This window comes from Plecotus auritus, assembly GCF_963455305.1.
Source record: "Plecotus auritus genome assembly, chromosome: 2".
Lineage (NCBI taxonomy): Eukaryota > Metazoa > Chordata > Mammalia > Chiroptera > Vespertilionidae > Plecotus > Plecotus auritus.
The window spans coordinates 17,133,592-17,144,895 of record NC_137771.1 but is presented as its reverse complement, the minus strand read 5'-3'; the positions used below and the strand labels follow the sequence as shown (position 1 = coordinate 17,144,895).

Sequence of the window (11,304 nt, the reverse complement as noted above, 5' to 3'; positions counted from 1 at the left end):
TTATTGATTTCAGAGAGGGAGAGAGAGAAACATCAATGAGAGAGAATCATTGACTGGCTGTCTCCTGCGCGTCCCCCACTGGGGGTCAAGCCTGCAAACCAGGAATGTGCCCTGACCGGGAATCAACCCTGATCTCCTGGCTCATAGGTCGACACTCAGCCACTGAGCCACACGGGGCTGGGCTGAGCTTGTAAGGCCCGGCAAGCGCTGCTGGGGCTCAGAGATGCTAGGACCGCCTCCCACAGCAGAGGAGAATGGGCCCCAGCGTCTGTCCACTCTGCCCCTAGGCCTCACTTACCGGACTAGGCGGAGCACAGCTCTCAGAGTCCGCAGGCTCGGCGCCCAAGCCGGGCCTTGGTGCCAGCCTAGCGCCCGGGGCGGGGCCTTGGCCCAGGTGAGCGGCGGCGGCAGCGGCGGCGGCGCTTCGCGGAGGCTGGAAGTGTGTCCCCAGCGGCGGCCCGTGCAGCGCTCCCGCGAGACGCTTACCTGCACCCCAGGTGAGCGGCGGGTGGGGGGGGTGGAAGGGGGCGGGGGAAGGGGCCGAGCCGGAGGCGCTCACCTGGCGGGACAGGTAAGCCCCGCGCGGGCCCGAGGGGGCGCGAACCGGGGAGGCACCAGTGTGTAGGGACCTCGGAGGCTGCGCGCGGGCGGGGGAGGGTCCCGGGCCGGGTTCTCGGGGACCACCCTCCCACTTCCGGGGTGCGCGGGCCGGGCCGGGAGCGGCCTGAGCAGAACCCTGGGCCGGGACGGCTGAGTGGGGTCCGGGGGGCCGTACTCGCCCTTAGGGCTGCGCTGGCTTGGGGCGGGGGCGTGCACACCCTGAGGAAGTGTCAGGGCGGAGGGAGGCTGGGTTCACCGGGGCGGAGGCCTCTGCAGCTGGAGGGGGTGGTGCTCGCCCCCAGGGCACTGCTGATGTAGGGGCTGCGATAGTTCGAGGGGCAGCCTCGGGGTCTGGTTCTCTCTCGCCCGGGACCAGGTGCCCGCGGATGCGGGAGTCGCAGGCTGAGCCTTTAGAGCGGGAGACCGAACGTGCAGGGACGCCGGGCGAGAGAACCGACGGCTGTTTCCTGAGTAGGATTGGGTGTCCTTCTCGGCCCGGTGTGCAAGACTTGGCTGCGCATGGGTGGGGGCAGAGGCCGGTGCAGCCGGGCCTGTCCTGGGACCTTGGGAGGAGGGAGTCGGTAGGGAGACAGACCCCGGAGTGTGTATGTTCCCAGGGACTACGGCGGTGGGGAAGCGCATCAATAAGAAGTGTGGGGAGGGTGGGTCTGGGAGCCTCTGGCCCTGAGGAAATCTCTGCAGTGCCCCAGGGCTCCCAGTGACCCAGTCCCTCCCAGGTGCTAAAGCCCCTGCACGCAGTATCTCATTTAAACCTCACCTGGTGCTTGATGATACGCATCTCGCCCGTTAAAGATGAGGAAACTGCTGGCCAGGGTAGCTCTGTTGGTTAGAGTGTCCTCCGGATATGCCAAAGTTGCTGGGTTCGATACCGGTCAACCAATAAATGCATAAGTAAGTGCAACAACATCAATATTTCTCAAATCAATTTTCCTCTCTCTCTACCCCTTCCTCTCTCTAAAATCAATCAATAAAAAATAATGAGCCGAAACCGGTTTGGATCCCGGGTTTGATTCCGGTCAAGGGCATGTGCCTTGGTTGCGGGCACATCCCCAGTGGGAGGTGTGCGGGAGGCAGCTGATCAATGTTTCTCTCTCATCGATGTTTCTAGCTCTCTATCCCTCTCCCTTCCTCTCTGTAAAATATCAATAAAATATATATTTAAAAAAATAATGAAAAGATGAGGAAACAGCTAGAGTCTTGGACCAATGACCAGTGTTGCTAGGATTTTGGAGGTGGGGGCAGCAGCATTGAGGGGAAGATAGAGCCTAGATGAAATGGGCTGAATTTGACTTCAGGAGGATTCAGGGCCTAGAGGGGAGGGGAACCTGAGGCTAGGCATTTTCCTTACCTCAGATTGTGCTCCCCTTCCCTCCATCCCACTCCCATTCGAGATGTGTGGCACAGAGCAAAGTACATGGGCTCTGGAGTCTGGCAGACCACAGTACAAATCCAGCTCTATCTTTTTCCAGCTAGGTGTCTCTGGACAAGTCACCTCAGCTCTCTGGGCTTCAGACTCCTCATCTGTAAAGTGGAGATATAATATTTACAGGGCAATTGTGAGTGTTAAATAAGGCTCATTTGTGATGTAATCCTCTTGGGCTGGAGCCTGTTTCTGGCCCATTCCCTGCTGTTTCTCCAGCATTTAGCACAGCACTGTTTACATAGTAAGTGCTCAGTAAAAATTTGTTGGATGACTTTAATGATTAGTGGCAAATCCTAAAGCCTCAGAGGTGGAAGAGATAGTGATCCAGACTGTCATCAGTAACCCCTTATTCTTATAAACCCCAGGTACCCCAGAGTTCAACGTGGTTGAAACAGTGTTCATACATTCACCCTTCTCCGCATCCAAGGTCTGAGCCTGAGTCAGGCTCCCTCTGTAGACCCTCCTCAGGCACAGGCTTGTCTATGGAGCTGGCAGCTGGCCACTTTGCCCCCCTCCCAAGTAATAGACGGGATGCGGTGGTGGATAAGAGTATGGATCAGGCAGGTTGGGTACAAATAGATGTGTGGCTTTGAACAACTTATTTAGCCTCTCTGTGCCTCAGTATAGTAATAACAACAATAATAATATCTAAAAGTAGCGTTATGATAATTAATTTTTTTATATATATATTTTATTGATTTTTTTACAGAGAGGAAGGGAAAGGGCTAGAGAGTTAGAAACATCCATCAGCTGCCTCCTGCACACCCCCTACTGGGGATGTGCCCGCAACCAAGGTACATGCCCTTGACCGGAATCGAACCTGGGACCCTTGAGTCCGCAGACCGACGCTCTATCCATTGAGCCAAACCGGTTAGGGCTATGATAATTAATTGGTTTAATATATTTAAACACTTAGAACAATGTAAGCCATCAATAATAAATCACTAGAATGCAAACTCCTGAGGTAGGAAATTTTGTCTGTTTTATCACTGTGTCCATAGAATTGAAAACAGTGTCTGACACACAGTAGGACCTCAGTTAATATTTGTTAATTGAGTGAATGGATAAATCTATTCCCACCCCCACATTGTTCAAGCCAAGGCAAAGGTTTTAACCATTTGCTTTGCCTCTCTGGGCTGTGAGGGACTATTACAATTTCAGTTTGTACATTTTGGAGAGGGGATTTCACACACACACCCATCCAGACACTGCCACCTCCACTCTGATCAGTCTAGAGCCCAAGTCCTTTTGATTTCTATCCAGTGATCCTTGTTCTACCCTGAGGTCACACAGAATGCACTTACTGTACCCAAACCTGTTTCAGACACTGAGGCAGAAAGGAATTAAACTGGTCCCTGTCCCTCAGGGTCTTATAGGCTTATCTTCAAACAATGGGTTCAAGGCCAACTCAGCTGACAGCCCAGCAGAAGGCTGTGGGGAGAGAGACTTGGGTTCTGGAGAGTTTTTGGAGAAGGAGTGCTGAGTGGGGACAGCAGAGTAGGTTGAAGAGTTTAGGAATAGTTAAAGAACTCCTGTATCCTCATCCCCAGTCACCATAGCTAACAATCCCTCCCTCCCTTTCTTTCTCTGTTTTTAGGGGAAACCTTTTGAGATGTTCCAGACATCATGCTCCTTTATTCCTAAATGCTTCAGTATATATTTCCTAAGAATAAGAACATTATCTTATATAACTATAGATTATATAGAGTCAGGGAATTTATTTAACATTGACATATCTTTTAACATTGACACAATACTATTAAATAATATACAGCCAACATTTAAATTTCACCAGTTATCCACATTATCCAATTTCCAATTTTTTCTCTTGATCCAGGATCCAATCCAGGATCACACATTGCGCTTAATTGTCATGTCCTTCAACTTGGGCTTGTCTGATGTTTCCTCATGATTACTTTTAGGTTATGCATGTTTGGCAGGTATACTTCATAACTGGTTCTGTATCCTTAGTGTGTAGTGTCAAGAAGCACATGATGCCCTAGCCGGTTTGGCTCAGTGGATAGAGCGTCGGCCTGCGGACTGAAGGGTCCCAGGTTCGATTCCAGTCAAGGCCATGTACCTTGGTTGCAGGCACATCCCCAGTGGGAGGTGTGCAGGAGGCGGCTGATCGATGTTTCTCTCTCATCAGTGTTTCTGACTCTCTATCCCTCTCCCTTCCTCTCTGTAAAAAATCAATAAAATATATTTTAAAAAAAAGAAGCACATGATGTCCCATTATTGGTGATATTAACTTTGATCATTTGATTAAAGTGATGTTTGCTAAGTTTCTCCAGATTTGTGGGTTTTTAAGTTCTCACTGGCTGCAGTAAGTAGAAAGGAATGGAGGTGGCCAGAATGGGAGTCTTGAAAGTATCTGGGTGAGAGATGATGGTAGTTTTGTTTAGGGAGATGGTATTGATTTCCCCGAAGCACATTGTCTATTAGAGCCAGAACTAGGACTAGAATACAGGTATCCAGATACCTAGTTCTTCTCCCACATCACCAGTTATAGAATCCCCAGTGCCATTAAATCAGGGTTAAAAAGATAAGGGATCAATATTTTAGAAAATCCAGGCTAAGGGAAATTACTGTCCTGCAAATCCCTACATGTGATCAAGGACTCTCCCAAATATATCAGTACATAATGTTTCCCCAACTCCCTCCAGCAGAGTTATTTACTCCCATAATGCCTCATCTAAACTACATACTCCCCCCCCCCAAAAAAAAAACCCCAGAACCACACAATAATAAACTACATGTTACAAAACCATGTGTAAATTATAAGAACAGGGTCTAAAGTTCATTCATCTTTGGTTCTACAGTGCCTAAAAGGGCCAGGCTCAGTATTTATGAAATGAGTGAATCAGCTCTGAGCTTGCTAACAACCAAGTCATAAAGGGAAAGACGTATTTTGTGGCTCGGCTTCCTTGTCTAATCAAAGGAAGCAAAACTGCTTGGTGTTAAATGTTTCTAGAAAAGCAAATCCGAGCCAGACTAATATATTGATGGGGTACTTGTTATATTCCCATCTCTGATTTGCAGGAAGAGAGTAAGAGAGAGTAGATGGTAATGATCAGGTTCTGTAGCAAGTCACATGGAGAGGCATTTGTTGAGCAGCCTCAGAGGCTGTGCTGGGTGGGCTTACCAACAGTGGGAATAAACTGGGGAGACCATTCCCCAGACAGCAAGATCCCAGGAGATTTTTCTTTTTATCTGGTAAAATATCCATAACATAAGATTTATCATTTTTCAAAAATATTTTTGTGTGTGTTTTGTTTGTTTTCTTTTTTGTTTGTTTATTCTTTCCTCTCTTTTTTCTGCTTTTCAACATTTAAAAAAATCTTTATCATATACTAGAGGCCCAGCCAGTGCACAAAATTTTTGCACTGCGGGTGGAGGGTCCCTCAGCCCGGCCTGTGCCCTCTCGCAGTCTGGGACCCCTCGCTCCTTACCATTTGCTGCTCCCACCACCGTCGCTGTGCTCACCAGCCATGAGCCCGGCTTCTGGCTGAGTGGCGCTCCCCCTGTGGGAGTGCACTGACCATCAGGGGGCAGCTCCTGCATTGAGTGTCTGCCGCCTGGTGGTCAGTGCACATCATAGTACCGGTTGTTCTGCCGTAACGGTTGCTTAGGCTTTTATTATATAGATTCCTGTGGCATTAAACACAGTCATAATGTTGTGTATCCATCACCACCATCCATCTCCAGAACTTTTTCATCTTCCCAAACTGAAACTCTACCCATTAAACACTAACTCCCCATTTCCCATGCCTCCAGTCCCTGGCAGCCATCATTCTCCTTTCTGTCTCTATGAATGTTACTATTCTAGATATATCATATTTGTTCTGTTATGTCAGGTTTATTTCACTTAGCACAATGTCTCAAGGTTCATCTGTATTGTAGCATGTATCAAAATTCCATTCCTTTTCAGAGCTGAACAATATTTCGTTGTGTGTGTATATCATGTTTTATTTTATTCATTTATCTATCAAGGAACCTTTGGGTTGTTTCCATCTTTTGCTTGTGAACAATGCTGCTGTGAACATTTGTGTATACATATATGTTTAAGTCCCTGTTTTCAGTCCTTTTGTATATACCCAGAAATGGAATTGCTGGATTATATTATAATTCTATGTTTACATTTTTGGGGGAACAACAGACTGTTTTCCACAGCAGCTGCGCCATTCTGCATTCCCACCAGCAATGCACAATATTTATTAATTGAGTGAATGAATGAATCCAATTTCTCTACATTCTCTCCAATGCTTGTCACTTTCTGTTTTGTTGTTTTGGTGTGTGTGTGTTTTTCCCCCCAGTAATAGTCATTCTAATGGATGTGAAGTCCTAGGAGATTTGGACATGTAGGTTAGACCATAGAGAGAACTTCCTCCTTGGGCCAACCTGGGTCTGTCCACATCACAGGCCTCTCAGAAACCAGAAATCTAAAGCTCCTCATCTCTGATCCTGACTCCTTCCTGGTCTCTCCCCATAGGTGTCTGGCTACAGTAAACCATGTAATGAGCCATGCCCCGCCCTGGACACCCCCGCCCATCATCTGGGCCCCCACGCTTGGGACCCTGGGAGCGGCCAACAGAGCTATGTTTGGAGACCTATGATGAGCCATCTCAGCCCCCACCAAGCCGCCGCACTCGGAGGCCAGACCCCAAGGATCCTGGCCACCATGGGCCTGAGAGCCTTACCTTCATCTCCGGCTCTGCTGAGCCTGCTGCTGAGCCACCAGCCTGCTGCCTGCTCTGGCGACCTTGGGTGTGGGACTGGTGCCTGGCTGCCTTCTGCTTCCGCCGCTGCCGGGATTGCCTCCAGCGCTGTGGAACCTGTGTACGGGGCTGCAGCCCCTGTTTGTCCACCGGGGACTCCCCTGATGGGGCTGCCGAAGCCAACTGGGCCAAGGAGCACAATGGAGTGCCCCCCAGTCCCGACCATGCACCACCCAGCCGGCGGGATGGCCAGCGGCTCAAGTCAACCATGGGTAGCAGCTTCAGTTACCCTGATGTCAAGCTCAAAGGCATCCCTGTATACCCCTATCGCAGTAACACTGCCCCAGCCCCTGATGCGGACTCCTGCTGCAAGGAGCCACTGACCGAGCCCCCACCCATGCGGCACAGCCTGCCGAGCACCCTTGCCAGCAGCCCCCGAGGCTCTGAGGAGTACTACTCCTTCCACGAGTCAGACCTGGACCTACCTGAGATAGGCAGTGGCTCCCTGTCGAGCCGAGAGATTGATGTGCTTATCTTCAAGAAGCTGACAGAGTTGTTCAGCGTACACCAGATCGACGAGCTGGCCAAGTGCACGTCAGACACTGTGTTCCTGGAGAAGACCAGTAAGATCTCAGACCTTATCAACAGCATCACCCAGGATTACCACCTGGATGAGCAGGATGCTGAGGGTCGCCTGGTACGCGGCATCATTCGCATCAGTACCCGAAAGAGCCGTACCCGCCCGCAGACCACAGAGGGGCGCTCAACCCGGGCTGCTGCCCCTGCTGCCATGGCCCCTGACAGTGGCCATGAGACCATGGTGGGCTCTGGGCTCAGCCAGGATGGTATGTGGGGCCCCCCAGGGCTGAAGGGCAGAATGGAGGAGACTCTGGCCAAGGGAGGGCAGCGCTGGGGCCTTTGGCCACTATGGGTCCACCCCTCAACCAATCCCTGCTCCTCCTCCCCTTCCTCCTTTTTCTCAACTCGTCTGCATCCCCTAACAGGCTCCTTCTATCTCTTGCTACCAACTATCAGAGTAGCTTCCAGGTCTGGCCTGGTTAACAGGACTCAGGAACCCATATGAATTTGGACCTCTGACCTGTCCTGGCCTAACCAATATACCCACCACCCACCACTGTGTGTACCCATGAGCACATGCACAGACACACATTCTCTATCTGTCTTTGTTTTAAACATTGTTTCTTTAGCCTGGCTAGAGTAGCTCAGTGGTTGAGTGTCAACTTATGAACCAGGAGGACATGGTTCGATTCCCGGTCAAGGCACATGCCCAGGTTATGGGCTCAATACCCATTGTGGGGCATGCAGGAGGCAGCTGATCAATGATTCTCTCTCATCATTGATGTTTCCAATTCTTCCTCTCCCTTCCTCTCTGAAATCAATTTTTAAAAATTATACATACACACAGGGTGAATGGCCCCATTGTGCTGGGGGCAAAAGTGGGAACTGGAGTTGAAAAGTTGTGATAATAACCACTGCCCCCCTCATGTTCCCTTTCTAGAACTCACAGTGCAGATCTCCCAGGAGACAACTGCAGATGCCATCGCCAGGAAGCTGAGGCCTTTCGGAGCCCCAGGTTTGGTCCTGACCTGATGAGGAGTGTGTTGAGGAGAGGGGAGTGACCTAGGAGCCCCCATGCCCCTCTACCAGCTTCCTCCTGGGGTGGGTGAGGATGGGATCAGAAAGGGACGAGAAGCCTGAGAAGCCACAGATGCCATCCCAATCCTAGAAGCTAGCTTGAAGGGTTCAGTTGGGAGAGATTCAGGGGCCTGCCCCTGAAGCAGCAGGAGGATGGCAAGCTGGAAGTGATGGGACCCCAGCCTCTAAGCTCCAGGCACTGGGGAAGAAAGTGGGGAGCAGGCCATCCAGCCTGGTGCTGAAGGCACTCTGTGTGATTTCTACTGCTGTCTTCTTGGCCTTCACAAGCTCTTGGGAGCAGGGTGGTTACCCTGTTGCGGAGAGGAAGGCTGGGGCTCAAAGTTTAAGGAACTGAGTGGGTCGCCCAGACAGGATCAGACTAACCCAGGCTTAAATCCCATTCTGCTCCTTCTCAGGGGGTTTCTCCCTGCCCCTGGGACCTGGATGAGCTTCTTCCCCTCTCAGTCTGTTTCCTCCTCTCTTCACCCTCAGGTTACCCAGCCAGCCACGACTCATCCTTCCAGGGCACCGACACAGACTCCTCAGGGGCACCCCTGCTCCAGGTGTACTGCTAACCCCTGCTGGGCCCAGTGGCCACAACCCCTTCTGAGAGAAGCACAGCCTGCAGAATGAAGAGGGGGACCAGGACTCCCTTTGGGAGCAGAGCCCACTCTGGCTCCTCCAACCTTGGCTGACTGGTTCTTGGACCACGTGCATTTCACTGGGCCATAGTGCCCACATTCCCCTGGACCCCCAGCTGGCCTGACCTGTCCCTTTCTTCAGGCAGCCTGGGCCATGGAAAGCAGACTTAGGAGTTACCTTCTGGGATTGAATCCCTGCTCTACCCCTATAACCTGCCATCCTAACCAATCATGCAGACTTCCCCCTCCCTGTGTGGGGGGAGAGGATGACAGCTAAAAGCAGTTTATCTCAAATGGATTGGGTTAGGGGGCAAGAGGGCCTCTGTTGAATTCTGTGGGCAGTGCCTACTCCATGTTTCATTCTGTTGAGCAGTTTGTTTCTTCGTTGATGTTCTACATACCAGTATGACCATAGTTACAAGTACAAAGGAAATAAAGATGTCTACCTTGTTATCTTGGCTGTGATACTGTCCTTTCAGTCCCATTTGCCTGACTGCTGCCCAGAGCAGGAAACAAAATAGAGCATCTAGCCTGGCTTAGTGTTGTGGGGTCAAAGCCAGAAGGCTGAAATGGGAGTGATAACACCTACCTCTCAGATTCAGAGTTCCAGGAGATAGAGCCCAGCAGTGTCTGTACTTGAGGAAGGTTCACATGGTTTGTCATTGTGAGGTTCTAGGCTGCCTGTCTGGACTACTCCTGATGCCTAGGCTCACTGCCTGCAGATTGGCCTGCTTCTGGCCATCCCTACAGTTTCCCCAAGTCCCCAGCCAACCACAGACCTGCTGCTCCCTCTACCTCTCCTTGGTGTTAAGAGAGCACTGTGGTTCAGTTACCTTCTTGACCTTCCCAACAATACTGGAGTAGGATCCTTTCAGAGAGGTCAAGAAATTTAATGGGTCACAGCTAGTAACTGGCTCTGGACCTGGATTTCTGCCCTTAAGCTGGCAAACTGACCTGCTTGGGGCAGAAGCAGGGTCCTGGAGACCAGCTGGGTACAGAAGGGTCCTACTTAGCTACTCACACAGAATCTTTCAGCAGTGAGGCCAGAGCAGATCCACCAGGCCAGTTGACTGATAAACTAGGTGTCCAGGACCTCTGCCCCCACCTCACCTAGTCCCCATAGCCCTTTTTACTGTCCTCCTGGGCATCCACTGGAAAGTGACAACTAGACAAACTACTTGTCTATCCAATTTCCTATGGGACACACAGGATGGTCTCTTGTGGTTATCACCACTGGGCTCAGTACATGATAAAACTGGCCTCTTAAGTTGTCTCATCCAGATCAAGGCTTCTCGAAGATTGAAAATGACCACAGGACACTGGAGCCCAGGGATATCACAGGACATAGGATTCAACACTCCTTCCACCCTAACCTTCACTCTAGAGCACATTTTCCAAACACAGCCTTGGGAACCACTACTGGCTTTCTCAAAAAAAAGCAGCGGGAAGTGGGGGGCCTAGCTGGTTTGGCTCAGTGGATAGAGCGTCGGCCTATGGACTGAAGGGTACCAGATTCAATTCCGATCAAGGGCACATGCATAGGTTACAAACTCAATCCCCAGTAGGGGGTGTGCAGGAAGCAGCTGATCAATGATTCTCTCTCATCATAATGTTTCTCTCCCACTTATTCTCTGAAATCAATTTTAAAAAAGGAGGAGGGGATTGTCACGTTGGGGAAACAAAGATAGGTACTGCACAGCCTCTTGAAGTCTTCAACAAGCTGTTCTGAAATGTCAAAAGGATATACTGTGTTCCAGAAATTCAGGGGTCCCCTTCACACACCGAGCAAAGCACTCTGGGCGAGTCAAGACATTCCTGCTGTAACCATAACCTCTGTGGCTACTACCCTCAGTGACCTCCATTCTCTGGCCAAAGTGGGGTAAGGTGAACTCTAGGGACTGGATTTGGGCAGAGGCGAGCACCTCTCCAGCCCTGGCAGGTGACTGAGAAGTCCTGAAATCTGTAGAGGTCTGGGTCAGAAGCACAAACAGGGCCCCACTGGACTTTGCTCTGCCCTCCAGGTCAGGTGTCTGTACCACACTTAGAGCAGACTTGAGCCCAGGGCCATCCCCCAGCCTTTGTGGCTCTCGGTCCCTGGGAAACAACAGTGTGTAGCTTCAGAAACACTTGATCCAGGGCTGGAGGACCCACTGCAGTTGGAAGTTGTCTTAAAGATGAAAAAGAAATCAAGTCCCTGGTCTTAAACTCTGCTGAGTCATGGGCCCCTATGAGAATCAGACATATG

At 50.7% G+C, this 11,304-nt stretch overlaps 1 protein-coding gene across 2 annotated transcripts; it reads left to right on the top strand.

Annotated features, from left to right (window-relative positions):
• Nucleotides 1–449: 449 nt before the first annotated feature.
• KDF1 (keratinocyte differentiation factor 1) lies at nt 450–9,511 on the top strand. Of its 2 annotated transcripts, none has more exons than XM_080655227.1 (4): nt 450–497; nt 6,537–7,607; nt 8,282–8,356; nt 8,911–9,511. In XM_080655227.1, exons 2-4 carry the CDS (start codon nt 6,569–6,571, stop codon nt 8,991–8,993), a joined length of 1,197 nt encoding a protein of 398 aa, XP_080511353.1. In that variant the 5' UTR covers nt 450–497; nt 6,537–6,568; the 3' UTR covers nt 8,994–9,511. The 2 variants fall into 2 exon arrangements, with proteins under 2 accessions (XP_080511353.1, XP_080511352.1); XM_080655226.1 differs by lacking the exon at nt 450–497 and adding an exon at nt 504–571.
• The last annotated feature ends 1,793 nt before the right edge of the window (nt 9,512–11,304 follow it).

Excerpts from the sequence above, each read along its gene's own strand:
- KDF1 (XM_080655227.1), top strand. The coding sequence starts at position 6,569 with ATGCCCCGCCCTGGACACCCCCGCCCATCATCTGGGCCCCCACGCTTG. Across the intron at positions 7,608-8,281 it reads CTCTGGGCTCAGCCAGGATG|AACTCACAGTGCAGATCTCC; the intron begins GTATGTGGGGCC and ends TTCCCTTTCTAG. Across the intron at positions 8,357-8,910 it reads GAGGCCTTTCGGAGCCCCAG|GTTACCCAGCCAGCCACGAC; the intron begins GTTTGGTCCTGA and ends CTTCACCCTCAG.